Source organism: Megalobrama amblycephala, linkage group LG18 (assembly GCF_018812025.1).
Source record: "Megalobrama amblycephala isolate DHTTF-2021 linkage group LG18, ASM1881202v1, whole genome shotgun sequence".
Taxonomy (NCBI): domain Eukaryota; kingdom Metazoa; phylum Chordata; class Actinopteri; order Cypriniformes; family Xenocyprididae; genus Megalobrama; species Megalobrama amblycephala.
Window position 1 is genome coordinate 5871722 of NC_063061.1, and position 27820 is coordinate 5899541.

At 37.8% G+C, this 27820-nt stretch overlaps 1 protein-coding gene across 2 annotated transcripts in view; it reads right to left on the reverse strand.

Moving 5' to 3' along the window:
- gabra3 (gamma-aminobutyric acid type A receptor subunit alpha3) overlaps window positions 1–27820 on the reverse strand; it is a 268591-nt gene that overhangs the window by 23788 nt on the left and 216983 nt on the right. The window contains exons 9-10 of one of the 2 annotated variants that reach the window (XM_048165837.1): window positions 9170–9375; window positions 7890–8058 (exon numbers count right to left, since the gene is read on the reverse strand). In XM_048165837.1, the coding sequence (XP_048021794.1) occupies window positions 8056–8058; window positions 9170–9375 (209 nt within the window). In that variant the 3' untranslated portion in view covers window positions 7890–8055. Of the gene's footprint in view, window positions 1–7889; window positions 8059–9169; window positions 9376–27820 lie in introns of those variants that run through there. The other variant, XM_048165836.1, reaches the window with a different exon arrangement.

Sequence of the window (27820 nt, forward strand, 5' to 3'; positions counted from 1 at the left end):
TCTGCACTAAAATAATGCTCAAAATAAAAAGGATGGCACGACACTCACAAGCGCTCCTCTCATAGCACACACATTAACTAGATACACAGATGTGGCAACAACACCACCTGTAAATGCAGTGCTACCATTACCTCCTGATGCATCAACAAATACATATACATTCATATATAATATTGCATGTAATATTCGCTGTTCACTGCACTAATCTCACCTAGTCAAAAGTTCTTAAAAAACAAAAGAGGAAAATGTCGGTGAAACCTAAAAAGTCAAGGGTTATGATCAGGCAAGAGGTAGGACTCGCGTTAAAGGATTAGTCCACTTTTAAATAAAATTTTCCTGTTAATTTACTCACCCCCATGTCATCCAAGATGTTCATGTCTTTCTTTCTTCAGTTGAAAAGAAATTAAGGTTTTTGATGAAAACATTCCAGGATTATTCTCCTTATAATGGACTTCAATGGCCACCAAATGGTTGAAGGTCAAAATGACAGTTTTAGTGCAGCTTCAAAGGGCTTTAAACGATACCAGACGAGGAATAAGAGTCTTATCTAGCGAAAAGATCGGCCATTTTTGAAAAAAAAATACAACTACATATGCTTTATGAACACAAATTGTTGCCTTGCATGTGCTTCCGCTTTCCGTATTCTTCAAAAAGCTTACGCCGTATGTCCTACGCCTTCCCTATTCTACTTAAGAAAAAAAACTAAACTGGTGCCGCGTTCGTTCTGTAAGTATAATAGGGAAGGCGTGACATATAGCATAAGATTTTTGAAGAATACAGAAAGCGGAAGCACGTGCAAGGTGACAATTTGTGTTCATAAAGCATATGCAGTTTTATTTTTTTCAAAAATGGCAGATTGTTTTCGCTAGATAAGACCCTTATTCCTCGTCTGGTATCGTTTAAAGCCCTTTGAAGCTGCACTGAAACTGTAATTTTGACCTTCAACCGTCTGGAGGCCACTGAAGTCCACTATAAGGAGAATAATCCTGGAATGTTTTCATCAAAAACCTTAATTTCTTTTCGACTGAAGAAAGAAAGACATGAACATCTTGGATGACATGGGGGTGAGTAAATTATCTGAAAAATTTTATTTTAAAGTGGACTAATCCTTTAATATCGGTGCAGCTTTCCAGCGTTGGAAAGAACTCAAAGAGCAGGAAGTCCTGAAATCGGAAACCAAGGTTGTTTTATTTCTTCTTGATAAACGAATAACATTGGTTTTGCTTTGTTTCACAGAACTAAGACATGATGGCTTTTGCTTGAATATGCTCGGATGTCATCTTCACTTCTTTGTTCATTTGCAATCTTATTGTTGTTTGCTTCAGCTATGATAAAGACATTCATTTTGTGTGGGGTGGAGCTATCAAAATAGGGGAGAGATCCTTTTGGGACAGGGGCTGTAAAAAAGTAGTGACTGTAAAGGCGAGTGCAGGTGTGGTAGTGACTATAAACGTGTTTGTGGGAGGAACTTGAACAGGTGGAGGACGGGGAGGTATGCAGCTGGTGTGGAAACTGGAAGGTCACACTCCTGGGCCTCATTTGTTGTTCATAATCTTTCTCTTTAGCTTTGTCTTGATCACAGGGTTTTCAATCAACCCCAGTTCCTCTTCTACTTGGTTCCCGAATGTGCCATCACAGTCAGCAGCTGGCCTCTTGATTGCAACCAACATTTCCTGTAATAAATCCAGCTTATGCATTTCAAGGGGATTTTCTTTGTTTTTCTTTGCGCTTCTTGTGTGGAGGAGAGAAACAATCCAAATTCTCTCTGCTATGTGACTGACATATGATGGATAACAGGATTCCTGCAGGTTCATCAGGTTCATATCTCTGACAGTAACATTGTCAACAGTGTTGTGTCCTACCATTGCATCATTCACAGACTGATCAAGCTGTAACAATACAAATACATAAAAGTTCAATCAATGCAGGATGGTGACAACGCAAAAACAGCATTTATTACATGTGTTAATCTTTATAGGAGTGCTCATACTAAAAAAACAAATAAACAAAAACAACAACAACAACAAAAAAACTGTTAATAGCAACACTCACGTTGGTTTCGGTGGAATGCTGGGTGACAATTTTTACTAGGAAGTCCAGGGATGTTAAGAGCCACCTCCGCTTCGATGTCAGTGCAGTGTCCCCACTCCTGCTTGGTTTCAGTTTCAGGAGTTTAGAGTACAGTATCCGTAACGAAGTGATCCTAGTCTTCACGGCCAGAACCGTTTACGTTCATTTCTCACTGTCACACTTTTGACATGCTAATGTTTGCTGCTACTTTGCTAGCATTAGCCTACTCACTTATTTCATCGAACTCTGCAGCAATTTGGGCTTATGCCTTTTCCTTGTCGGCCCTGTTGTGATAGTTCTTGCACGACACATTATAAAGCCACTCGTACTTTTGCCATAGTTGTACAAGTCGAAATTCTTTCTCAATACTCCACTTTCATGACATGTTTGTGGCTGCCATGTTTCAGCTATAAAAGCACGCAACATGTGGTTGGTGAAGCTTGCTTGCTCTCATTGGCTATTGCGGGTATCCTGTCAGAGGCAGCCCGATCAAGATTTGGGATCGAGGAGGCTCTGAATCGATCGGAAGAAACAAAATAATCATGTAACACCACACAATTGAGGATTTTTTTGGAAATAAAGTTGGTTGGGACAATCCTCGGGCCACACCCATTCATTGGGGGGTGCAAATCGGCCCAAAATTGGGCTTAAAATCTTCAAGTGTGTGGCCAGAATAAGAAAGACGCATTATAATTTCTTAATTTCATGAATTTAGGGCTACATCACATCTTTAAAACTTCAATGGGACTCTTGATACACTAAACAGAGTTCAATGGCACACAAATCTTCGAGCCCACACTATTTATGCAAATAAGCTGCAGCGAGGAAGCTGTGAAGAAAATTTTCCTGTTTGACATTACACCTTTACATTGGTAGAGCCAAACTCGAGACGTGTTGCAGAAGTTTCAGCAAGAAACCTCAGTTGTTCATGTGGAAAAGAGTGGAGACACCATTCTGATCGCAATGCCACTTGACTTCATTTTGCCCAGGAGTCAGCGCAGATGCTAAGGCTAATACAATACAAGTATCGTATATTTAATCAAATGAAACAGAGGTTTAGTATAAGCTGCAGATCCCTTGTTTCCAAGGTGCTGATGGTTTTTCAGGTGACTGACTCTTATATTTCCATAGCTTCATTCACCTGTTTCTGTTTGGGTTTCATTCATTCGCTTTCCATTTTACCCATGTAAGCGTGATTGATTGTGTTTGTTTAGACCAGTTAGGTGTTTGTGCACAAAAGTTATGAGTTATGATTTAACTAAATCACGTTTACGTGAGTACTGATTCTGTGGTCAACGCTTGCAAAACAAAATCCCTTCAGTGAGCCTTGATCTTGCTACAGTATTCTGTGGACATGAAAATATCCTTTCTGAGTGTTGATAGACAGAGAAAAAAAAACAAAACAAAAAAAAAACAAGTTAGTTGATTGTAATATTAAGTCTGCTACATCAAGTTAATTTTGAAAATTGATCCAAAAATGTATAATTAACTAAAGACAGTTATAAATTATTCATATTTCCCTTTGAGCTAATTATCTACAATGCTGTCTTATCCCCATCAAAGGACTTACTACAGTCATCTAAACCACTAATTCCCTGTTCAATTAAGTTTTCAGACTCTATAGACTATCAGAGGACATTGTTTTGGAACGTGGACACCAGTTCACTTCCAGAGTATGGCAAGATTTTTACAAACAACTAAACATCAATGTTAGTTTTACATCTGGTTATCACCCTCAAGCAAATGGTCAAGTAGAAATAAGAAATTGGATGCTATCTGAGATCCTACTGCAGCTGTGTTCAAAAAAAGAAAAAAAAAAACGTTTTACTCCAACTCATCGACTAGCATGTGGCGTCATGATAATCTTTTGTGCAGATCCAGCGTTGAATTGACCCTCGTTTGTGAAGCAGTCCGGCGTAAAATGACGGCATTGCAACAACACTCTACTACAACAACTCTTCCTCTTCTCTAAAGCAGCCTGACATGGCCTCACCCTCTTTGTTACATGTTCCCGGGGGCAGGGTTTATGTAAATTTTAGGGTTTGTTATGTCACCAACCCATGAAGAAGCTTGTTGCAGACCCTACCAGGTGTTTGTTGTAGTCATGATTTCTGTAAAAGAAAATATCTCCCTTTGCATTGAACTTTGAGCGTTGTAACTTTGCAGATGTTGTTTATGCTCAAACAGCAACATTACACACTAACTAAAGTTAAAAAAGTTACATCATAATCAAGGACCCATTTAAACAAATAAGTACAAGTCAACCTCCCATACCAAACTAGACCACAGGGAGACACCAAAGGACTGCATATAGCTACTATACAGATGTCCATGTACGAAGAATGGGCCCAGGAGGTGTCTGCTGTAACATCCCAACAAGACACTCATTCATCTAACCGCCAGAGAGAAGAGAAGCCCTCTCTCGAATATTGACTGCACCTCTTCACTATTCACTTCCTGTTTGTACCATAAAAACCCTGTGATGTGCAACTGACTGTCGGTCCTCAAAGCAGCATGAACAACTTTTAATCAATGGATTACATATAGCCTTGAGAGCGCTCAAAGACCGCTCTCTCCACAAACACTGAAAGCTGTCACTCATCTCAGCCCACTGCTCTGCTACAATCAATGAGCTGTCCACACTGCACAATGAATCTCCCACTTACACCATGTCCACACCTGTCTGTTAATGCAAATACGCCGGTGTTTTAAGCAGTGAGATTCTGACTAATATTACATTAAATATTACCTCTGATGGCCATCGCATTCAAGGATCAACAGAAATGTCTGCGACACCAAAAAAACACGCTGCAAATAGAAACATTTGACGTTCTCCAGAGCGCAAACGCAAATACGCATTGGAGCGTTTGACATATCTGTTTTGCCAATATGATATTATACAGTATCAACTGAGAGTGCTCTTGCTTTCATTTGAGGATGTCTGGAAAACTGCCGTGACATGCATTAGGTAAGTGGAAAGCTATTAATTATCATTCTTTTATCAGTAAATGATCTACTTATATTTAGACTACTATTTGCTTACAATAAAAGTATCCAATATTAGCATAAATTGCTAATGCTTTGTCAAAAATAAATAAATTGCAAAAATGCTTTGTCACTATATCCTCACGGCAACTACAGTGGCATGAAAAAGTATGTGAACCCCTTGCAGAATCTGTGAAAATGAGAATTATTTTAATAAAATAAGAGGGATAATAAAAAATGCATGTTATTTTTTGTTTACTACTGTCCTGAGTAATATATTTTACATAAAAGATGTCTGCATTTAGTTCACAAGACAAAACAATAACTGAATTTATTAAAATAACCCCATTCATAAGTATGTGAACCATTGATTCTCAATATTGTGTGTGGTTACCTGATGATCTACGACTGTTTTTATGTTTTGTGATGGTTGTTCATGAGTCTCTTGTTTGTCCTGAGCAGTTAAACTGAGCTCTGTTCTTCAGAAAAATCCTCCAGCTCCTGCAGATTCAGCAGTTTTCAAGCATTTTTGCATATTTGAACCCTTTCCAGCAGTGACTGTAGGATTTTGAGATCTGTGTTTTCATACTGAGGACAACTGAGGGACTCAAACACAACTATTAAAAAAGGTTCAAACATTCACTGATGCTCCAGAATGAAACACGATGCATTGAGAGTCAGGGGGTGAAAACTTTTGAACAGGATGAAGATGTCACAATTTTTCTTATTTTCTTTAAATATCATTGTTTTTCATTTAGTACTGCCCTTCGGAAGCAACAGAAGATACTTGCATGTTTCCCGGCAGAAAAATTAAGTACAATTTACTAGGGATGTCCCGATCAGGTTTTTTTGCCCTCGAGTCCGAGTCCGAGTCATTTGATTTTGAGTATCTGCCGATACCGAGTCCCGATCCGATACTTCTATAATACATCAAAAAAAGAATAAAGAAGAGCGAAAAAAAAAAACAGATCCAGGACATTCCTTATTTTTTAATTCCTTATTTAACAAAAATTGTTCACTTCACTTCACTTTAGTGCAACAGTAAATATAAAAAAGGCTAATATAAAAACAAATATATTTGGTTTGATTTGGGTATGCTGCAGTCTGTATAATAACTAAAATAATGTTTATATATAGCATATTTTCTGGCTAGTTTACTTTAGTTTTTTATAATACACCATACTTTAACCCAAACTGAATAATAAAAAACAAGTTTAAATGGGTAAATCTTCTATTATTATTTTTGATTCTTAATTTTCTTTTCTGTCATACTCAAATTCTTGTTAAAACACATTAGACATGCGTATTGTGTGCATTTTGAACACTTTTTGTGTGAAATTATATTTATTTTGTATATTTTATTTATACGCGTCAGCAGCGCAGCGTGTCTCAATCAGCTCCCTAGTTCAGTAGTCAGGGCACTGATCAGGGTATCAGCCACATTCACTTTCATTATATACTGATTCACGACCTAGGGAGCTAGGGAGCTGATTGAGACACAGGGATAGACTCGGTGCCGAGACGATCGCGGCACTGCTGCTTACGCGACGCTCCTGCCTGACGCTTTACGAGCTGCTCCTGCTGCCTGTGTGAATGCATCCATTGGTTGACATGCACGCTGAAAAAAATATGCGCTACTCACGCGCCGCTTACGCTTGCAGTGTGAAACAGGCCTAACTCTGTGCCACCGCATCACTATAGATGTGTTAAAAATAATGAGAATATATATACATATATATCCGAGTCCTGATCGGGAGGTAACGTCCGATTCCGATCGAGTCTGAAACCACATGATCGGGCCCGATTTCCGATCACGTGATCGGATCTGGACATCCCTACAATTAACCTTGATATTTGAATTCAAAAGTTTTCACCCCCCAGCTCTTAATGCATCGTGTTTCCTTCTGGAGCATCAGTGAATGTTTGAACCTTTTTTAATAGTTGAGTTTGAGTCCCTCAATTGTCCTCAGTGTGAAAAGATGAATCTCAAAATCATACAGCCACTGCTGGAAATGGTTCAAATATGCAAAAATGCTTGAAAACTGATGAATCTGCAGGACCTGGAGGAATTTTCTGAAGAACAGAGCTCAGTTTAACTGCTCAGAACAAACAAGAGACTCATGAACAACCATCACAAAACATAAAAACAGTCGTAGATCATCAAGTAACCACACACAGTATTGAGAATCAATGGTTCACATACTTATGAATGGGGTTATTTTAATAAATTCAGCTATTGTTTTGTCTTGTGAAATAAATGCAAACATCTTTTATGTAAAATATCTTACTCAGGACAGTACTAAACAAAAAATAACATGCATTTTTATTATCCCTCTTACTTTATTAAAATAATTCTCATTTTCACAGATTCTGCAAGGGGTTCACATACTTTTTCATGCCACTGTATATTGTCTGCTTGCTGCTGCTGCATAAATACAATATTGCATATTTTCTAGCCGCTAATATGCTCAGTATTTCACTCGAAGCATTAAAACAGGACTGTTAACGTGTATGGTTACTTCTTAAGGAATTAATAAGGCAGATCATGCAGTAATGCATACTGAAATAGCATAAGAAAGACCATTCACTTATCTTAGATGATGAATTTCAGAGGATTTCTGAAAGCATGCTGCAACTCCTACAGAAAATGCTGACCAGTATTGGTTGAGCAGCAAGCTCATTGGCTTCTGATACAGAAGGAACCAATCAGCTGTGCCCTATAGAGATGATGTGATTGCAAGCAGACTGAGTTAAGGACCTGTCAGTTTCATGACAGAACTGTGTATTACACTGAAAAATGTTGACCTAAAATGGTAAAATCTAAAATAACTGGTTTTATTCAAATGAAAAGAAAATAGCATCACTGAACTAACACAAATTCATTCATTTATGCAAACAAATCTAATTTGTATGGGTTAAAAATCAGGTAAAAATGTCTCTTTAGTATCAATTGCAGGTTACCACTTTTTACACTGTATGTTGGCCATCAGCTCTCATTGGTCACTGGGGAAAAAAAAAAAAAAAAGAATGATTTGACTAAAAGTTATGAGATTAAAGTTGTTGTTTTTTTAACCAGCACCGACAGAGACTGAAATGCAAGTAATGTCGTACCTCTCATGGCAGGCGTGTGTCTTTTTGCATCGTCAGCATGAGATCGGTTTCTCAGATCGGCAAATTTAATGATTGCCGATCGAGCCTTTAGAAGCGATTATCGGCCGATAGTGATCGGTAACTGAGTCATAAACCCCTAGTCATAAACTTTAACTAATTAACTATATTATATTCAAAAACATTTTATCCATAATTATACATAAATGTATTCATATTATACATAAATTGTCACTTTATTTCTTCAATACTACATTTTTAGCAGCTGGCTTTAACTTCTATTGTCCAAGCCTATACGTGCTATTAGTTTTGCATTGTACTCTTGTGAGACACTGCAGCTGCTTTCGACGCTTTCTGTAGAAACACAACATTTATATTCTATTGAACACTTAATGAAGAAGTAAAGTGTTTCTCGACAGATTAAGCATGGGTTACAACAAGAGGACGAAACAGGAATTTATATTAGTGATTCGCAGGTACAATATCTCCTCATACTGTGAGCAATACAGCACCTCGCTGAGCTTTCTCTGCAGCAATTCACATTCATTAGCTCTAAGCACTTCATTTTTCAGAGGTTATCAGGGCCAGGACAGAGGGTGGCAATAATCAAGAGCAAGCAAAAGCGGTAGGGGGAAAAAGAGAGAAGGTTTGCAGCATCAGACTTATTGAACGGGAGCAACCTCGATGAAAAATTACAATAGTGACAAGCTTGCTAACAAGAAAGCCTACATTAGTTTAGGATTTATATGCTGAATATTTATTGCTTATTGTGGGGAATGTCGACAGTGGAAAATAAAACAGTGATTGATTACACTGAGCAACACTCTAAAAGTACACAAGCTTAAATGTAAAGATTATGATATAAAGAAATAAATTCAGATTATTTTTTTCAAATGATAGTGCACCCATTAACTCCATGACAAGGTCTTAAAGATTATAAGCACTCAAGTGTACAGGACACACTGTACTTTCATTGTGATCCAGTGTATTAAATGGTCTATCTTACCCGCATCTCCTGGGCCTCCTTCTGGCCATCCCAGGCCCAGCTGCGCTTTGTGAAGTAGTTGACGGTGGCAAACTCAATGAGAGCAGAGAAGACAAAGGCATAGCACACTGCCATAAACCAGTCCATGGCTGTTGCATAGGCCACCTTGGGAAGTGAGTTGCGGGCACTTATACTCAGTGTGGTCATGGTCAGGACAGTTGTGACACCTAAGAACAGAAATAGATAAGTGTTAGATCAATGCAAGCATCACGTGTTGTGGTCCAGATTACAGAGAATGTGGAGTAATCAAACAAAAGTGAACAAAAATGTGCATGGAATGAAACACTGAAATGTATTAATATATGAAATAATTTATTACATTAGCAAGAAGTATGAATGTAATACAATGCAATTAATGGCATTTTTTGTAATTTATTGTAGCATCTGGACCAGACACACAATTATTCATATTATTTAATGAATAATCCAGAAACTCTCCCTCACAAGTCCTGTTAATTCCATTCCCACACAACTGCAACACACAGACAGAATCAGTGTTCTGTTCCTGTTTTGTTGCTGTCAGGAATGTGCAGAGAAGATAGTGATGATTTATGGTTAACTAAAATCACATGGGTAGCATGTTTGGTATCGATGGAATCCAACCTCCGTTTCCTATTTGTTAATTAATGTTACATGCTGCTAACTCTGTGACACATCAGTATTATAAGAATCTAGAAGGTTCTTCTCTCATTCATGCAATCCAGTGTCTTATGCTAATATCCTGCCAAAGGACAAAGACTCGTAAAGTTCCCTCCAAGGAGACAACTCCTTATTGGCTCAGACACCTCAAGAGGGTGTGACATCTTCACCCTTTAAAATCACTGATCACAAGATCACAGTCTCTTTTTTCCTTTACTGAAAAACGCTGATGTGAATATGATGCTGTACTAGAAGCTTCTAAGGAACCCCAAGCTTGTGCCAGGCTTCGGCCTAGACCTTCCATTCACCAAAGATCATCTGAATCCAACAGGTTCTCTTTCATCAAGACAATATCAGCCATGATTCAACGGGAGCCTCCACAAATTGCATCAGAAGAGTTTTAATTCAAATAGGTGAGACATGCAAGTATCAAACTTAGTCTCATTATTTGATACATTAAAGGGTTATTTCACCCAAAAATGAAAATTATGTCATTAATGACTCACCCTCATGTCGTTCCGAACCCGTAAGACCTCCGTTCATCTTCGGAACACAGTTTAAAGGTCCCGTTTTTCGTGGTTTTTTGAAGCTTTGATTGTGTTTATAGTGTGCAATATAACATGTGTTCATGTTTCGCGTGTAAAAAAACACAGTATTTTTCACATAATTTACTTATCTGTATACTGCTGTTTCCACTGTCATAAAAACGGGCTGATGACTTCCTTGTTCTATGAAGTCCCTCCTTCAGAAATACGTAACGAGTTCTGATTGTGCCAGCGGTTCCTGTGTTGTGATTCGACAGCTCTGAGCGCACCCAGAGCCATAGAGAGAGCGCATCTTGCCCGGAAAAGCCACGCCTCTTACCATAACGTGGAGATGCACGCGCTCAGTGTTATTGTAAACATGTCTTTAATTTTACCCTATCAATTTGAGCCGGAATCAGACCCGGTGATTGGACTGTGGGATGAAAATAACAGCGTTTCGACGACATGGCGACAAACACACTCTACAAACGCAACTCTTGTGTATTCCTGTGGGCGGAGGTTAGTCAAAAAACTGTTTTAGTGACGTCATTAAAGAAGGAAGTAGAGGGATGTAGTCCAAACTGGCCGTTCGATGTAGGCGACTTCTGTTAAATAAAATATCTCGCTTGGCATTGAACTTTGAGCTTTAAAATGTTACAGATTTTATTTATACTCTAACAACAACATTACACACTAACTAAAGTTTGAAACATGGGATCACGAAGAACGGGACCTTTAAGATATTTTAGATTTAGTCCGAGAGCTTTCTGTCCCTCCATTGAAAATGTATGTACGGTATACTGTCCATGTCCAGAAAAGTAATAAAAACATCATCAAAGTAGTCCATGTGATGTCAGTGGGATAGTTAGAATTTGTTGAAGCATCTAAAATACATTTTGGTCCAAAAATAACAAAAACTATGGAAAGGATTCCGGAAGAGAATACAATGCTGAATAAAGTCGTAGTTTTTGTTATTTTTGGACCAAAATGTATTTTCGATGCTTCAACAAATTCTAACTAACCCACTGATGTCACATGGACTACTTTGATGATGTTTTTATTACCTTTCCGGACAATGGACAGTCTACCGTACATAAATTTTCAATGGAGGGACAGAAAGCTCTCGGACTAAATCTAAAGTATCTTAAACTGTGTTCCGAAGATGAACGGAGGTCTTACGGGTTTGGAACGACATGAGGGTGAGTCATTAATGACATAATTTTCATTTTTGGGTGAACTAACCCTTTAAGTATCCTTACCCCTTTTAAAGAAGGGCATGTTAAAACTAAACTGATGGTTTGCTCAAAGCTGTTGATCTGCTGAATTTCAAACAATGCTGTAACTTCTTGCTTTCCTGTATTCTGGTTCAGCTCCCTCTTTCCCTTGGTGAACTGTATGCATGTATGTGTGTGTTTCTTAGTTTAGTTATGTGTTTGTGATTTAGTTAAATAAAACTTATGTGCACACTCTTGCGAGTTGATTCTGATCTGCTTATAAAACCAATGCCCCTGATAACGATTACGATCACAGCTACGTGCTAAGAAAGTGATATTTTTCTGTGGCCACAGAAAATATCCTTTTTGAAAAGTTACTGAGTCAATACTGAGTGTTCGCTGGCCAAACAGATTAATTGATTGTAATATTAATTCAGCTACATTAAGTTAATTTGTTTAACTGATTCAAATATTTATAAGTACAATGTGTTATGCTTAATTATTCATATTTCTTTTGAGCTAATTTTGCTACATTATTAATGTTACGGTTGCACATTATTTTAAAGTAAATGCACTTTCAGTACTTGGTAAGTACACTGTAAGCTCTTACCAAGAAAGTACTGAGTATTATAAGGTAACTACATGGGTTAAGATTAGGTTTAGGGGTAGGTTCAGGACTAGTTATTGCCCAGTTATTGTAATTACTACAACAAGTCTACTGTATGTACATGTGAAACAGGACTGTATAATAAAGTGCTACCAATATTACCATAAAAACAACAACACTATTTTGATAATTTCAGGCTTGTCTTTGTTTTCTGAATATAAAATGTCTCTAATTTAGACTGTATTATCCTCTCAGCAGCCAATGATTCAATGCACACAATAATGCAGATCATTTTTGGCACACAAGTTCATCCTTGTTATCAGTGAATCCATATTTAATGTTGTCTGGGTTGTATTTTCTTTTACAGTGTGTAGTTTTGTTTATGGTTAGATATGAGAAGCGTTCTTTTTTCCTTTTTAAAAGTTGATTTAATTTCATCTTTTCCTGTCTTACAAGTGCAGACAATATGCCCTAAATATGGTTGCATTATATAATTTGTTCCCCTGCTATGTCCCTAATAGGTCTGTGGCATATTTTTGGATCAGGACCCACTTGCTGAGAACCATTGTGTTTAAAAGAATAGTTATCATTTACTTCTCATTTAATTCAAAGCCTGTTTGAAATTATTTTTATGTAACCAAAAAAAAAAGGAAAAAAAAGAAAAAAAAAGGGCAGAGTTGCTTTTTTTCTATACATTGAAATTCAAATCAAGTTTGTAATTTGTCAAGCTCAAACACTGTAAAAGCAGTCCAGTCCATATAACTTCTGAAAACTTCTGAAGACTGATGATTTCTGAAGTCACATAATATCTGTGTTAGAAAAAAGATAGAAACATAAGTCATCACTGAAAATCTTCCCTTCTGCCACTGCTATCAAATCTCATTCACACTTAAAGTTCAAAACAGGGGTTCAACTCCGTAATCTGTACATACATTTGTGATAGCTTCAATCCCCTTTAAAACTAATATCAAAATGGCGGTAGGCTTCTCTGTGTTTTTTTCTCATTATTCAGTGTGTTCACTCCGCAGTGGTGCAGTGCCACCAATGTCAGAAGCAGAAGAAAATGTGTGTGCATTTATTGATTGATTGTCATGACATCTAAATCTGTGCAGTATTTTGTCAGTTTACATAATGTGATGCGGTTTCCCATCCACTGTACTGTAAATTTCACCACGTTCACACCTCATCACACTACAGTTGCTTTTCCTAGCACTTCACACACATGAATAGGCTACTGTAAATGACAATGCCTTTTTCATTTGAAATTTCATTTTTAATTTTGAATGTCACGTGTATGTTCTGTGTTTCTGTTTGCTGTTAGTTTGTTAATTGGTTCTGTTCTCCTCTGTTCCCTGCCTGTTTGTTTCCTAGATTACTGATTGATTAGAGTACTCTGTTCAGGTGTGTCTAGTTAGTTTCTCCCTATGTTTGCTCTGTGTATTTAAGCCTCCAGTTTCAATTAGTTCCTTGTTCTGCATCAGCGCTGCCAATTTAGTAATTTTGTTGCTAGATTTAGCAACTTCCCTACCCCTTTTGATACTTTTTTCAAAAGCTTTGCGACAAATCTAGCAACTTCTTGGACAAACCTTATCTAGATTCCGGACCTGGGTTCGAGTCCCGTTTAGAGTGGGCGGTTTGAACAGACAATAGTTTTAATTAGACAATAAAAATGTTATAAAAATGTTAGAATTATAATAAAAAATAACTATTTTATATGTTATACAAGGCATATTTGTTAAATGAAAACTATCATATAATTTCATAAACTTCCGGTTAAAGCCCCGTCCATTTCCTGATTTATCCGAATACAGATTGTTACAGATAGAGATATTGGCTCTGCTGCACACCCCCAGGTGCTACCATACCTTGAGTAGAGCTCAAAGTTACATTTCATGATAATGTAATAGATGTTTTGAGACCAGACCACAACATGCATCTTTACAACTGTGATTAGAAAGTGAGCTGAACATTTGAGAATATTTCAAGAACAGATGCATTCATGATATATACCACTCTATTTTGTAAAGTGTTTTAGTTGATTTCATCTCCAAATGAAAGCTCTCAGCACTGGGATGCATGCCAATGCGCAAAGTGTCATAGGGTAAGAAAAACACATCTATATAAGTGATGGGAGCTTTTAAAAGGAAGGCGAGTAAACACTCCCTATAGGAAATGTGTTACTCTGAAACCACAATAACATTCATAAGAATGTTACAAGAATGTTATCTATGTTCAGTGTCTTTACTTCCAAAAAACATTTTTTTTTTACTCTTTGCATAATGTATACAACTTAATTCTACATTCTTACTGTCTCTTTTACTATTCAGCTGCAATGCTAATAAAACTACTTTGTAAAATATGTAGATGGCCAGTGCTGACTTGTGAGTCAGACTTATGAGTCAGTTCATTTTAGTGAATCAGAAACACTTCAGAGTGAACACTAAATTGATTTGACTCATTTACTACATTGCAAGTCATTAATTTCATTCACTAAAAATGAACTGAGAACCAAAACTGTTATGTGTACTTAAGGTTTGTGTATAATAATACTGTATTTTCTTCTTTGTTAATTATTGAATTATGGTATCCTCATATTCACAATTTTGTATAGTTTTTGTGTATAAATATTTGGTACATTTGACCGTTCGCAAAGACCCACCCCCTTTAGTTACTGTTGCTATGTCCGACAAGCGGCTCGTAAACCGATCATCTCTTCTTACTAGTTAATTTATAGCATCAAATAAACATGAATGAACATCACAAGGAATGTTGTTTCAATAGCAGAAAGACATCAGTACACACCATTTTTCAAGTTCAAGTCCACTAAGTTAATCTGCTAACTCCCCTGACTGCTTTGTCAGACAAAATGGCGGATTCGGCATTATGATTGGTTAGATTCCCCGTCAATCAAACTCCTGGCGAAGGGTCAATTTCCATATACAAAAGCCTTCTCTAGATATGGATGTGTTCAACCTATTTGAACATGGCTATATGTTAAATCACTCACAACACACCCGGTTCACTCATATTAGCAATAAATGGGAGAAATTGCAGCGCACAATATAGCAGAATACATCCCGCCTTCTAAGTAAAAGAGCCAATCGCTGATTAATAAAGTCATTGCGTCAGCAGCTGCTGTTAGAAGCTCCGGTTCCCACAGAAACCTGAGACTCGCGCTCAGGACTGCACATGTGCACTGGCAGTTCTAGCTTGAAAAATAAGCTTTTTTAATGCTATTTGAGCATAAGAAACAGCATTTATGGGACAGTTCATGTCAGATTTTGTTGCTGAATTGAAATTGTGAGTTTGCCAAGCAGTTTTTGAGATTTCAAGATTCCCTGATTCAAAAAGATAGGACTTAGTCTTGGATGCCCGAAACAGATGCCCAGAGGTGTTGCAAATATGGTCGCTGAGTGAACAGACTTTCCTTGAAAAGGGCCTTTGGTGGGGGTCATAATGTGTACGTGAATTTCTGATTTGAAGCAGACCCAGCTGCTTTAGCCCAGCCTGTCCTCCTGAAATATTGTTAGTGAGTGTCAGCTCATCTCAATATTGAATGGACACCCCTTATAAAGTTCCATCAACAAAGACAGGGATGTGTATGATGGAAAACTCCTGGGCCCCCCTTCCAGAGCTAGAAAGCAGCTTCTCCCCATCTTCCCCGTATGTGCGAAGCACATGAAAGACTGCTGGGGGAGATCAACTCAACCCAGTCTTGTGGGTCTTGAAGTTAATGACATGGTTGCCCTGGACATGAGTGTCCCTGCTGTGGCTCAATCTATCGAGTCTCCCTGACAGCGAGAAGCACGGTATCATGAAATCATGTGACTCAGTTACAGCAATGGCTGTGTAGTTCTGTTGCTGCCTGATTCAGTATCCTTAATCCATCTGTTCTCATTTTTATTTTTTATTTTTTGTATTTCTGCTGACAGTGTAACAAATGGAGATAGTAAACACCAACTAACGTGGGATTCCCGGACAAAAAGCGAGTTAAAGATCCTAATTGTGTCCTTGAGAGGGAACTTCACACCATTGTAGCTGATGAGCTAAAGATGCATCTTATCTTCGTTAGGGAACTGTTTATGGAATAATTTGTCCTGTTTGCAGATAGACTTCTAGGAGTGCTGGAAGAAGAATGTTCAGCTGATAAGAAATAACTTCGACAACATACAGACAGCTCTCTGTAATGCAAAAAATACACTGTGGAGGTTAAGTTGGCAGTGGACTCCCTTCCAGAAAAATTGGTGAGAATCAAAGACAAAAGCCACCATTCTAATATCAGTCTAGTGGGGCTTAAAGATGGTGTAGAGGGTTTATACAGAACAATCTCCCCAATGGATTCCTTCTCTTGCTGGCAAGGTAATGGAGATTGAAAGAGCTCACCATATATACTGTTACAATCTCCAGCTCCACCAGAAGGCACTCCACTCCCAGACTTCTGCTACTCTATTAAGGACTTTATTACCCAAAACTCTCTGCCTGGTCTAATCATCCATGATTGTTTACAGCTGTTGCTCATTAGCTCATTATTTATTCCTATATAGCCTGGTTTTCTCAGTCATTCTTTGCAAAGTCTTGTATGTGTCAGCACTGTATTTCTGAGTGTTCAATTAGTTTCCTGTTGCTTGGTTTTGACCCTGTTTGCCTGTCTCCTGGACTCTGTGGTTTTGACCTATTGCCTGTTTTATGGATTATGATTCTGGATTGCCCCAATAAACTACTGCATTTGGATCCTCAACCTTTGCGTACATGTCAGTGAACACTCCAAACCTTGCCCTTGTACATTCATCTTCCAGTTGTCACATTATCAAAATCGGAATATGATCCTGAATGGAGCCCTAGCTACAGGACAAACCCTTCATATGAGATTTCTGCTGCTTTTCTTCCCAGACTACAGCACCCAATCTGCGTCTAAGAGGAGAGTGATGGCACTGGTGAGAAAGAAGCTAACTCAGTTGAGAAGTTATTCATATTTTCATAAAAAACATTGAGAGAGGGAAACTGAATTAGAAAAACAAATTGGTCTACTAGAGAAGGACTTAAAGGGTAAATTTTGTGAGACAAAAACCAAAGAAGTAAATTATCTTAAATCAGAATTAACATCTGTTAGCATAGAGCTGAATTCATCATGCATTGTATTAGACAGTCATATTATTTTGATGGCGAACAACCTTCTAAGCTACTGGCTCTAAGGTTAAAAGGATAGTGAATCCAAAGCAGACATATCTGCGATAAGGCATGAAGGTTCAGTATATACTAAACCTAAGGATATTAATATTTGAATCCTATTATCGACATATGTATACTTCAGAATCGAATCCATCATTTTTTTCCAATTTAATTTTGCTTCATTAAGCATTTAAATCAGGGGTCCTGGAAGGCCACTGTCCTGCAGAGTTTAGCTCCAACTTGCTTCATCACACCTAGAATCTAGTTTCTAGTTTCTAGTATGCAGTTTCCAGGCCAGTAGTTGGCGATGTCACTTTGCAAAGTGCATTAATCGTTTGTTTTCATTCATCACATGGGTTCCTTTGTTTGAGTTTTCCCACTACTCATAAGTTCCCATAGACACTAATCAACACAACTGTTCGTCTTTTAGTTAATCACCATGTGCATATTAGTTCCTCACCATCACTCAATGTTTGTCCGGTCTCGTTTGCATTAGCACTTATTTGTATTCTTGCCTGTTGGTTTGTCAGTAAACTCTGCATTTGAACTTATCCTGATCTTCATAATTTGTCTATCTGAAACTTGCTGACACATGTAAACAGCCCCTAAGACCTCGATTAGCTGGTTCATGTGTGTTTAATTGGGGTTGGAACTGAACTCTACAGGACAGTGGCCCTCCAGGAGCAGGACTGGACACCCCTGATTAAAATCTTCCTGAGCTAAATGATTCTCACCATGATATTTTGGTCAGCCCTCTGACAACTGCGGAACATAAACCTGCCCTTGGATTCCATGAGTAGTAATAAAGCCCTAGGGTTAGATAAGATTACTCTGGAGATATTGAGGACTCTATGGGACATAGTGGCACCCGTGTTAATTAATTCTCTTAATTTTACTTTAGAAAAAAAGGTTCTTTGCACAGGGACCAAAATACAGCTTTAATAACTCTGAGGAAAGCAAAGGGTCCACTTGAATGTTCCAGTCACAGCCCCATTAGCCTTCTATTCACAGATGCAAGGCTTAAAGCAAAAGTCTTAGCCTTAAGATTAGATTGTGTGTAGGAGACTTGATCAATTATGACTGGTCAGGTTTTCCTTCACTCGCTGTGGACAATCTATATAGGCTCCTTTATATTAACAGCTTCTTCTGCAAAGAATTCGTTCAATAGAATTGAATGGAAATTTTGGTGGTCCATTTTGGAGAGTTATTAAATAACCTTAAAAAAAAAGTCTGACCCTTTTTGTCATCTCTGTAGCAGCACAAGTCCAGGTACATATATGCATATGTTTTGGGGCTGTTCTCAGATCGAGCCCTTCTGGTGTCTCTCACAATTCAAAGGGTGCAATATCACACTTGTGTCAGATTACAGACTCTTATGGCATCAGCTATTCAGGTTTTGCTCCTGGGCCTACTGAGAATGAGGGCACTTATGAAGTGGTTTTTATCTCTTCATCTCAGCCCTCTACGTGATCTCTGTCACTTAGTCAGTGACGCACGTAAGCAACAGAGAATCACAAGTTTTATGCTCATGGGGCTCCTCTCGGAGCGATCATGTAGCAGAAGGTATGATACGCCCTTAACAGGGTGGAGAGAAACCCAGGAGGGCAGAACAGAGAACGGTGGTGGTCAAACAAACTCAGTCAGCCCATATAAATTATTTAGAGCTGTGGAAGGCCCTAAGACATTTTCTGATACGCTGATACGCTGTGACAATACCACAGCTATAACACGTATCAGTCGCCAAGGGGGAATGCTCTCCTCCAAGTTTTATGCTCTAGCTCACACACTGCTAGTATATGTGGACTGCATATATACAGTGGGTACGGAAAGTATTCAGACCCCCTTAAAATTTTTACTCTTTGTTATATTGCAGCCATTTGCTAAAATCATTTAAGTTCATTTTTTCCTCATTAATGTACATACAGCACCCCATATTGACAGAAAAACACAGAATTGTTGACATTTTTGCAGATTTATTAAAAAGAAAAACTGAAATATCACATGGTCCTAAGTATTCAGACCCTTTGCTCAGTATTTAGTAGAAGCACCCGTTTGATCTAATACAGCCATGAGTCTTTTTGGGAAAGATGCAACAAGTTTTTCACACATGGATTTGGGGATCCTCTGCCATTCCTCCTTGCAGATCCTCTCCAGTTCTGTCAGGTTGGATGGTAAACATTGGTGGACAGCCATTTTTAGGTCTCTCCAGAGATGCTCAATTGGGTTTAAGTCAGGGCTCTGGCTGGGCCATTCAAGAACAGTCACGGAGTTGTTGTGAAGCCACTCCTTCGTTATTTTAGCTGTGTGCTTAGGGTAATTGTCTTGTTGGAAGGTAAACTATTGGACAGACGATGAGCAGAGCCTGGTTTTCTCCAAACATACCGCTTAGAATTAAGGCCAAAAAGTTCTATCTTGGTCTCATCAGACCAGAGAATCTTATTTCTCACCATCTTGGAGTCCTTCAGGTGTTTTTTAGCAAACTCCATGCGGGCTTTCATGTGTCTTGCACTGAGGAGAGGCTTCCGTCGGGCCACTCTGCCATAAAGCCCCGACTGGTGGAGGGCTGCAGTGATGGTTGACTTTCTACAACTTTCTCCCATCTCCCGACTGCATCTCTGGAGCTCAGCCACAGTGATCTTTGGGTTCTTCTTTACCTCTCTCACCAAGGCTCTTCTCCCCCGATAGCTCAGTTTGGCCAGACGCCCAGCTCTAGGAAGAGTTCTGGTTGTCCCAAACGTCTTCCATTTAAGGATTATGGAGGCCACTGTGCTCTTATTTTTTTGTAACCTTGGCCAGATCTGTGCCTTGCCACAATTCTGTCTCTGAGCTCTTCAGGCAGTTTCTTTGACCTCATGATTCTCATTTGCTCTGACATGCACTGTGAGCTGTAAGGTCTTATATAGACAGGTGTGTGGCTTTCCTAATCAAGTCCAATCAGTATAATCAAACACAGCTGGACTCAAATGAAGGTGTAGAACCATCTCAAGGATGATAGGAAGAAATGGACAGCACCTGAGTTAAATATACACAGCAAAGGGTCTGAATACTTAGGACCATGTGATATTTCAGTTTTTCTTTTTTAATAAATCTGCAAAAATGTCAACAATTCTGTGTTTTTCTGTCAATATGGGGTGCTGTGTGTACATTAACACTCTGAGGTCTGAAGGTATCGCCGGCGATACCACCGTGGTTTTTTTCTTATCAGTGTGAAAGAGACTCAAAATACTCCGTCAATGTTGCACATACAATTAAGAGTTATACACCATTTTAATCTGTGGAATATCTTCTTTCATTTGTGTACACTCAGAGTATAAACAAAATGCTGTGCTTTTCGTAAAATAAAGAAAACTAACATGATGCGTGATCTCTCGTCTCCCTCTGAACGAAGTCCAATCTGATAGTTCTTAGAAAATGAACTGTAACTTGGTGAATACTAATGACAAAAAAATTACACTTATGTCTAAAAAAACGTTAAGATGTCAGGTTTTAAATCATGTAAGTCAAATCGAAAACAAACCTTCTATGTTTATGTAATCTGTATGAAAAGAGAGCCATGTCAGAATTCCTTGATTCAGCTCATTATCCGCTAATGCGGCCACGCCCACGGAGCGATCGCTATTCAGACGCAAATTCAGAGGCAATACATGCATACATCATCTCAATCGTGTATTTATTGTCTTCAAAAGTGTTTTGAATAGCCATATTTAGCGATCTCTTGCCTCTGTTAGTTCCTTGATTGTCACATGATTTGCCTCTTCTTTTACTGAGGCATTTGTGGACAAAAGGGGCAGAGCGCCCTCCGGCTCAAGTATGAATTAAAAACACAGCATCCAGTGCTCATAATAATGACAATAAATATAGAATAATAAATATTACTCCTCTGTATAGAAAATTGATATAAACATATGAGAATCCATCAATATTTCCCCAAATGTGTATGCTTTAAGCATATTAAGAAATTATGGTCAATATAAGATTTTAAGAGTCAAAATGTGAAGCTTGAGTCTTAGATCTTTTTAATGATGTATAGTTTGTCAACTGCACATCAACATTTAGGCTCTATAATATAACAAATATAGTAGCCTATATGAAATGCCCTAGAGGTAGGAATGTTCAGACGCTTTGCATCATAGAAATACATTATATTTTAAAGTATATTAAAATAGAAAACCATAATTTGGTTAGAGACTTGAGACTTCTTTTAAAAACATTATAATGGCAATGTGTTCAATCTTTTGACTGGTAGTGTAATTTAACATAGGCCTATACAAAATTTTCTTCATATCATGTGCAATAATACGTGCATGCATGAGATCACAAAAATCATGTTTTTTTTGTCCTGAGTGGACTTTAATCCTGTTATCAGCATGATCACAGAGGGTTTTTTCACAGCCTACCTGACTGAAAGGCCTCATTAATATGCAAGTCATTTCAGGTCATTATTATTCAATTCTTTTGTCTTCTCAGGTGAGAATCACCCATTATACATGAGGATTCACGCCTCCATGCATACTGTGTTTCTTGACCAAAAGTGTCTTAGAAAATTTAAACCTCTCTATTGTTTTATATGAAGGAGTAGGAAAGATAATTTTTACTTCATTCTGAAGCAAAAACTCTAGTCTACAACCTCCAATACCCAGAAGTCTTATGAACACAGATTTAATATACTTTTTTTGGCCTTATTTCAGTGACTTAAGTTTTTTGTTTTTTCAATAACCATGCATAAACGTTATTCCTTCAAAAACACAAACATGTATATACATGTTCCTCACATATTATTGTAGCCTAGTTTGTGCTGAATACAGTGTAATGACACTTTTGTCATTAATATGTTTATGAACAACTGAAAAAAGCACAAATGTCAGGGCATGTCAAAACTTCTCCAGGGTCCCAAAAAACCTCAGACCCCTGAGGGTTAATGAGGAAAAAAAATGGACTTAAATGATTTTAGCAAATGGCTGCAATATAACAAAGAGTGAAAAATTTAAGGGGGTCTGAATACTTTCCGTACCCACTGTATATGCCCCCCCTCTCATGCTGACTGGGCTGATTATCTGAACGTGCTCCTCTTGAACTTTAATGAAACATCATTTATAGTTGAATTGAACTCATTTTATATTTGATGATCCTTACAGTTATTGAACGAAACTGAATCAACACTGAACTGACCTTAGCTGAACAATGACACTATTTTCTTTTTTAGAGCTGTTTTACAGCAGAATTGAACTCTGCTTACATCACTGAATCATTATTTTCCTGTTTTTCCATGTAAAGCTGCTTTGCAATCTGTATTGTATCACAAGTTTCTAACAAGTAGATCTGGGCAACAAACTCAAGCTCCTCTTCTCATATATCGAAATGCTCTAACATTCCCCTTTAAAATTTCTCATTTTAGACCTCTAATTCGTGACCTGTGTTTTGTTTTGCTCTATCCTCTGTGCATTCGTCATTACATCATGCGTCAGGTCAGAGGTTACTCTTCTGCCGCAAATCGGTGCATACAGTTTTTTGGGCTTCAAAACATGCCCCCGTTGACTGCCATTATAATGCTTAGGAGAGCCAGGATATTTTTTTAAATATATCTCCGATTGTGTTTGACTGAAATAAGATAGTCATATACACCTAGGATGGATTGAGGGTGAGTAAATCTTGGAATACTTTTCATTTTTGGGTGAAATATCCCTTTAATGGTGAAAACAAAAATAAATAAATAAAGAGAGAGAGAGAAAATGATTCTGAATAGATGGAAATCAAAGCAGATATATGTATCCATCCTGCTTGTTGTGTTACCTCCTGCCCACTGGCTGAGAAAAGAATGCACACAGAAGACACTGATATAATATTACCAGGGGGCTGCAGTGCAAATAAAACTATATAAGAGCACTACACAAATAAAACATAGCCATATAATGTGTACTATATGGTGTGTTGTTGTGAATGGGTACTATTCAAATGAATACTGAGTGCCGTTTGCTCCCATAAACGTCAGTGGTTGACAATTAAATTGAAATCTATGGCTGATGAGGAGCTGTAGACTGTCAAAGTCGAATGGCAGAGAAGATTCTCATTAAACTTTTCATTAAGCATTATCTCCATCTGGAAATGGAGTGAAAAGCATTGGGAACATTAGAAAGAATGTCACACAAGTTCCTATTGTCTCTGCAGAGACAGACGCCTATTACGTGCAGCGTGTATCGAAGCCATAATTTAAACATTACACTGTGGAGCTGTGAAGAAAATGACATAACAGGATTATCTGTGTGAAATGTCAGGATGGACCCATCAGAGAAGATCTGAGAAACTGGAAGCTATCCAGGAAATAAGAGAATTAATATCAGCCTAAAAATGAGATTATGCATCACCCTATAAAAATACGGACAAAGGTTTTGCTATTTATTGCGGTGGATGAGATGTTTTCTTTGAATAATTTGGACAGTGGATCAAAAAAGATACTGTATGCGCTCCACAAGAAAAGATAACCAGTCCGTTCTCAGGTGCGTAAATCAAGAAAAGTTGATTTATGTTCGCACACTGAAAAACGTTATATTAGACCAAAGCAACGGTCTATCACAAAAATTACTTTAATTTAACTTTAATCTGCAAAGTGAAAAAAGTGCAAAAAAAGTGAAAAGTGTCTCTAAAAACTGACCAAAGAGCAGACATTTCAGCTCATGCTTTCTTCAGTGCTCATGGAACAAACAGCAACACCACTCTACTGTAGACACAATTACTAATTGTTAGCAGTTGAGATCAATCAATAGGTGGCAGGTTATTACAAAAAAAAAAAAAAAAACAAGGAGAAAAATGAAAAATAATAAGGGTAAAATTGAAAAAAAAAAGGGTAAAATTAAAAAAAAAAATATATACAAACAACATGCAAGATCCATTTCAGTAGGGGTTAATGATTTCAGCTCAAAAAGTCTCTCTTTGTAATAGTTTTTGGTCAGGGTTACCCCCTCTCCTGTGTGGCAGAACCCTCTCGATGCCCAGGAACTTGAGATCAGAAAGGGAATGCTTAGCGGACTCAAAATGGCGAAAAACTGGAGAAGTGTAATCTTGTCTCCTAATGGCACTCATAACCAAAGGAAAGAAAGAAGAAGAAGAAGAAGAAAAAAAAAAAAGTGAGTCTAAAAGGGTTATCCAAGGGAGAGGATTTCAAATAGCAGTTTGGCTTTTGATGGCAATGACCCCTAAATGATGATAATCCTTTAGAACCTACTTTCTAAAATATCATGTTACAGTGGGAGCTTGATAAAGGGTTTAAAAAAGTTAAATTGGTCAACTTGTCTATCAGCTTCTTAGGAAATAAAAGGGTTCATATGAAAAAAGACAGACAGATTCCTATATGGAATCACATGAACCAACAAAAGTTCTCTTATGGCATCACAGGAACCTAAACAGTATGGACAGCACAGGAACTACAAAGTAACTCCTATGGCCAAAAAAAAAAAAAAAAAAAAAAAATCCTAATCTATGGGCAGCAGTCGGAGGGCAGATTGGTTGGATAAAGCTGCTGAGGTTTAGTGCTCAGGAGAGCTGGCTTTGAAGGCCTACAGAGTAGAGCCTCCAGGCACCTTGGAATACACTACATTTAGGATGGCTTGTCTACCAGCCTGGCCGCTCCATTACTTCAATGTCCAGCCTGCAGCCTGTTTCATCACGGCTGCAGACATCGGTGTGCAAGCCCTGTGGAATATCAATAAGGGACTGCTCTACACCTCATTAGTACCTCTCCATTGTAGCCTGCCAGCATATATATAGTGGTTGTCAACATTCATAGACACAGCTGAGAACCTCAGAGAACAATGAATTTGATATTCTAGTATCACATTCACATGATGAGAGTCAGGAAACTTTGAACAAAATGTTTGTAATGCATGTAAATGTAAATTTTTTATTTATACATTGCAAACTCCTATAACACAACCCCATTACTTACAGTATTTCTGCCAGTAAATAGCCATTTAATTCTTTGCAACAGCATTTATCATCTTTGAATGTTTAACAGATTAGAACAGATTGTAATATTTATTTAAAATCATTAATTGATCATTTATTGATAATTAGCAATGTAACTGATGCTCACTGTCAGTGTGTCCTTAAAAAAATATAGCTTATCCCTGGTTTTTATCATTTCATTGGTAATCTGTTTTTTTTTTTTTTTTTTTTTTCTTGTTTTGGCTAGCTTCGCATTGAACTGTAACACCGAAACATTCAGTTTTTTTTTTTTTTTCAATTAGAGGCCCTTGACTTTTTTTTTTTTTGCTATATTTTTTTATATGAAGGTCACATTACTTTTCATAACTGTCCTGAGCCTTTTCACAATGCCTTCAGCATTTATGTTCTATATTACATATTTTATAGTTTATATTCACATTTATATTGTTATAGAAACATTTAAAAAAAAAAAAATAATGATTTATGTGGAGACAACAGCATCAGTGAAGAGTATGTTTGATATGAAATATGAGATGTGTTGTGTGATGAAAACAAAAATGAGGCAAATATCTCTTGTGAACAGATCAGAATTATTGTGTCATTTCCAATCAAGCTCAAATTATGTAAAAAGTGTGAAAATATTATCTTGTGTATTTATGATCCATAAATGCAAGAAATGAACTAAGCCTTAAGTAATCAGCCATTTTTTTCTTCAAAAATGTAAAATATATATATTTGTTTCAGAGTGTAAAAAATATGTTTTAATGGATTTTTTTTTTTAAAGGTTTCATTTATTTTTATGTAGTGCTCCTCTTCACCAGCGTGAATATCATTAGTCCATACCGGGTGTTGTTATACGACCATCTTAACCAAGAAATCTCAACTAAAGTTGGCTTCTAAATTCAAGACGAAACAATCACAAGGCATATTATTGTCTCTTTGGGCTTCCCATCACATTTGACATCTTTCTGCCATGTTTTTTATTAGCTTGAATTGTTCACCCTGGGCAAGTGTTTGCACTCTGAACAACAGCAGGCCTGGAGCTGATTGGCGTACACAGTCGCCTGGTGGGAGACACTTGGGGTTGCTATGGCACACTCTTCAGCACCTCTCCACTGGACAAGATGAGCAGGAGCGAATGATAGTAGCAGAAGTGGACTAGAAAAAAAGAAAAAAAAAAAAATCGCACAAGATGAAGTGGTGTTACTGATTGAGGTGGAGAGCAAGCCTGGTGGGGCTTCTCCATACAAGAGTGGCGACTAGTTAATGATGCGGTTCTTAGCCAAAGTCTGATTACTGTTTAGTCACATTTATAGACTCATAAAACTCAACTTGGGTAATGTGAAATCAGTGAGATAAAACCTCCCACTTGTCTTTATGAAATGATCTATGATATGATACTAATTACTGCAGCATTCACAGCTTTTTATTCATTTGACACAAGTAAGAAAATTAGCCCTTTTTCTGCTGCTTGTATCTTTGCGGTCTCTCCTTGATTGCCTTAACAGCCAACTGCTTCAATACAACTCAATACAATGATATTCTATTCTGAATTAAACCAGTCTGTTTGCCGTAGTTATGAATTATCTAGATTATCTAAAGCTAATGAATCAACCTAGAACCATGCATCAGAATACATTATTCAAAATCTATTTTATATGGATCAGAACAAGATGTTTTCAAAGGAGAGAAAAACAGAGAATATACTTAATGTGCTAAATATGTGCCAACTACTCTTTGAGCTGTGGATTTCTCTGTAACACTTATAAAATTATAAAATGTATTATATAATTTATAATATTTTAATACTTAGCTATTCATTGAACACACCTTTAATAATGATTTATGAAAAGATATAATGCATTATAACATACATTATGAATACCTTTATAATTTATTATACATAAAGTCTTCAAGTGTTACCGATTTCTCAATAATAACCTTCAACTGGGCTGTGTAAACTCCAGAATCAGAGAAAGCTCTGCAGACTGAATGATGTTAAGTTTTATTTATGTTGAGGCCTTAATTCTATCATATATTAGGTCGAAGGGAGTTGGAAGGGAGACAGGAGACTGGGCAGAACCAGCGGAAATGAAGGAGACAGGAGACTGGGTGGATCCAATGGTGACAAAGGAGACAAGAGACTGGCCAGAACCAGCGGGAATGAAGGAGACAGGAGACTGGGCGGAACCAGTGTTGACAAAGGAGACAGAGACTGGGTGGAACCAGCGGCAATGAAAGAGACAGGACACTGGGTGGAACTAGTGTTGACAAAGGAGACAGGAAACTGGGCAGAACCAGTGTTGACAAAGGAGACAGTAGACTGGGTCGGAACCAGTGTTGACAAAGGAGACAGGAGACTGGGCGGAACCAGCGGTTACTAAGGAGATAGTTGACTGGGCAGAACCAGCGGCAATGAAGGAGATAGGAGACTGGGCGGAACCAGTGTTGACAAAGGAGATAGCAGACTGGCCAGAACCAGCGGGAATGAAGGAGACAGGAGACTAGGCGGAACCAGTGT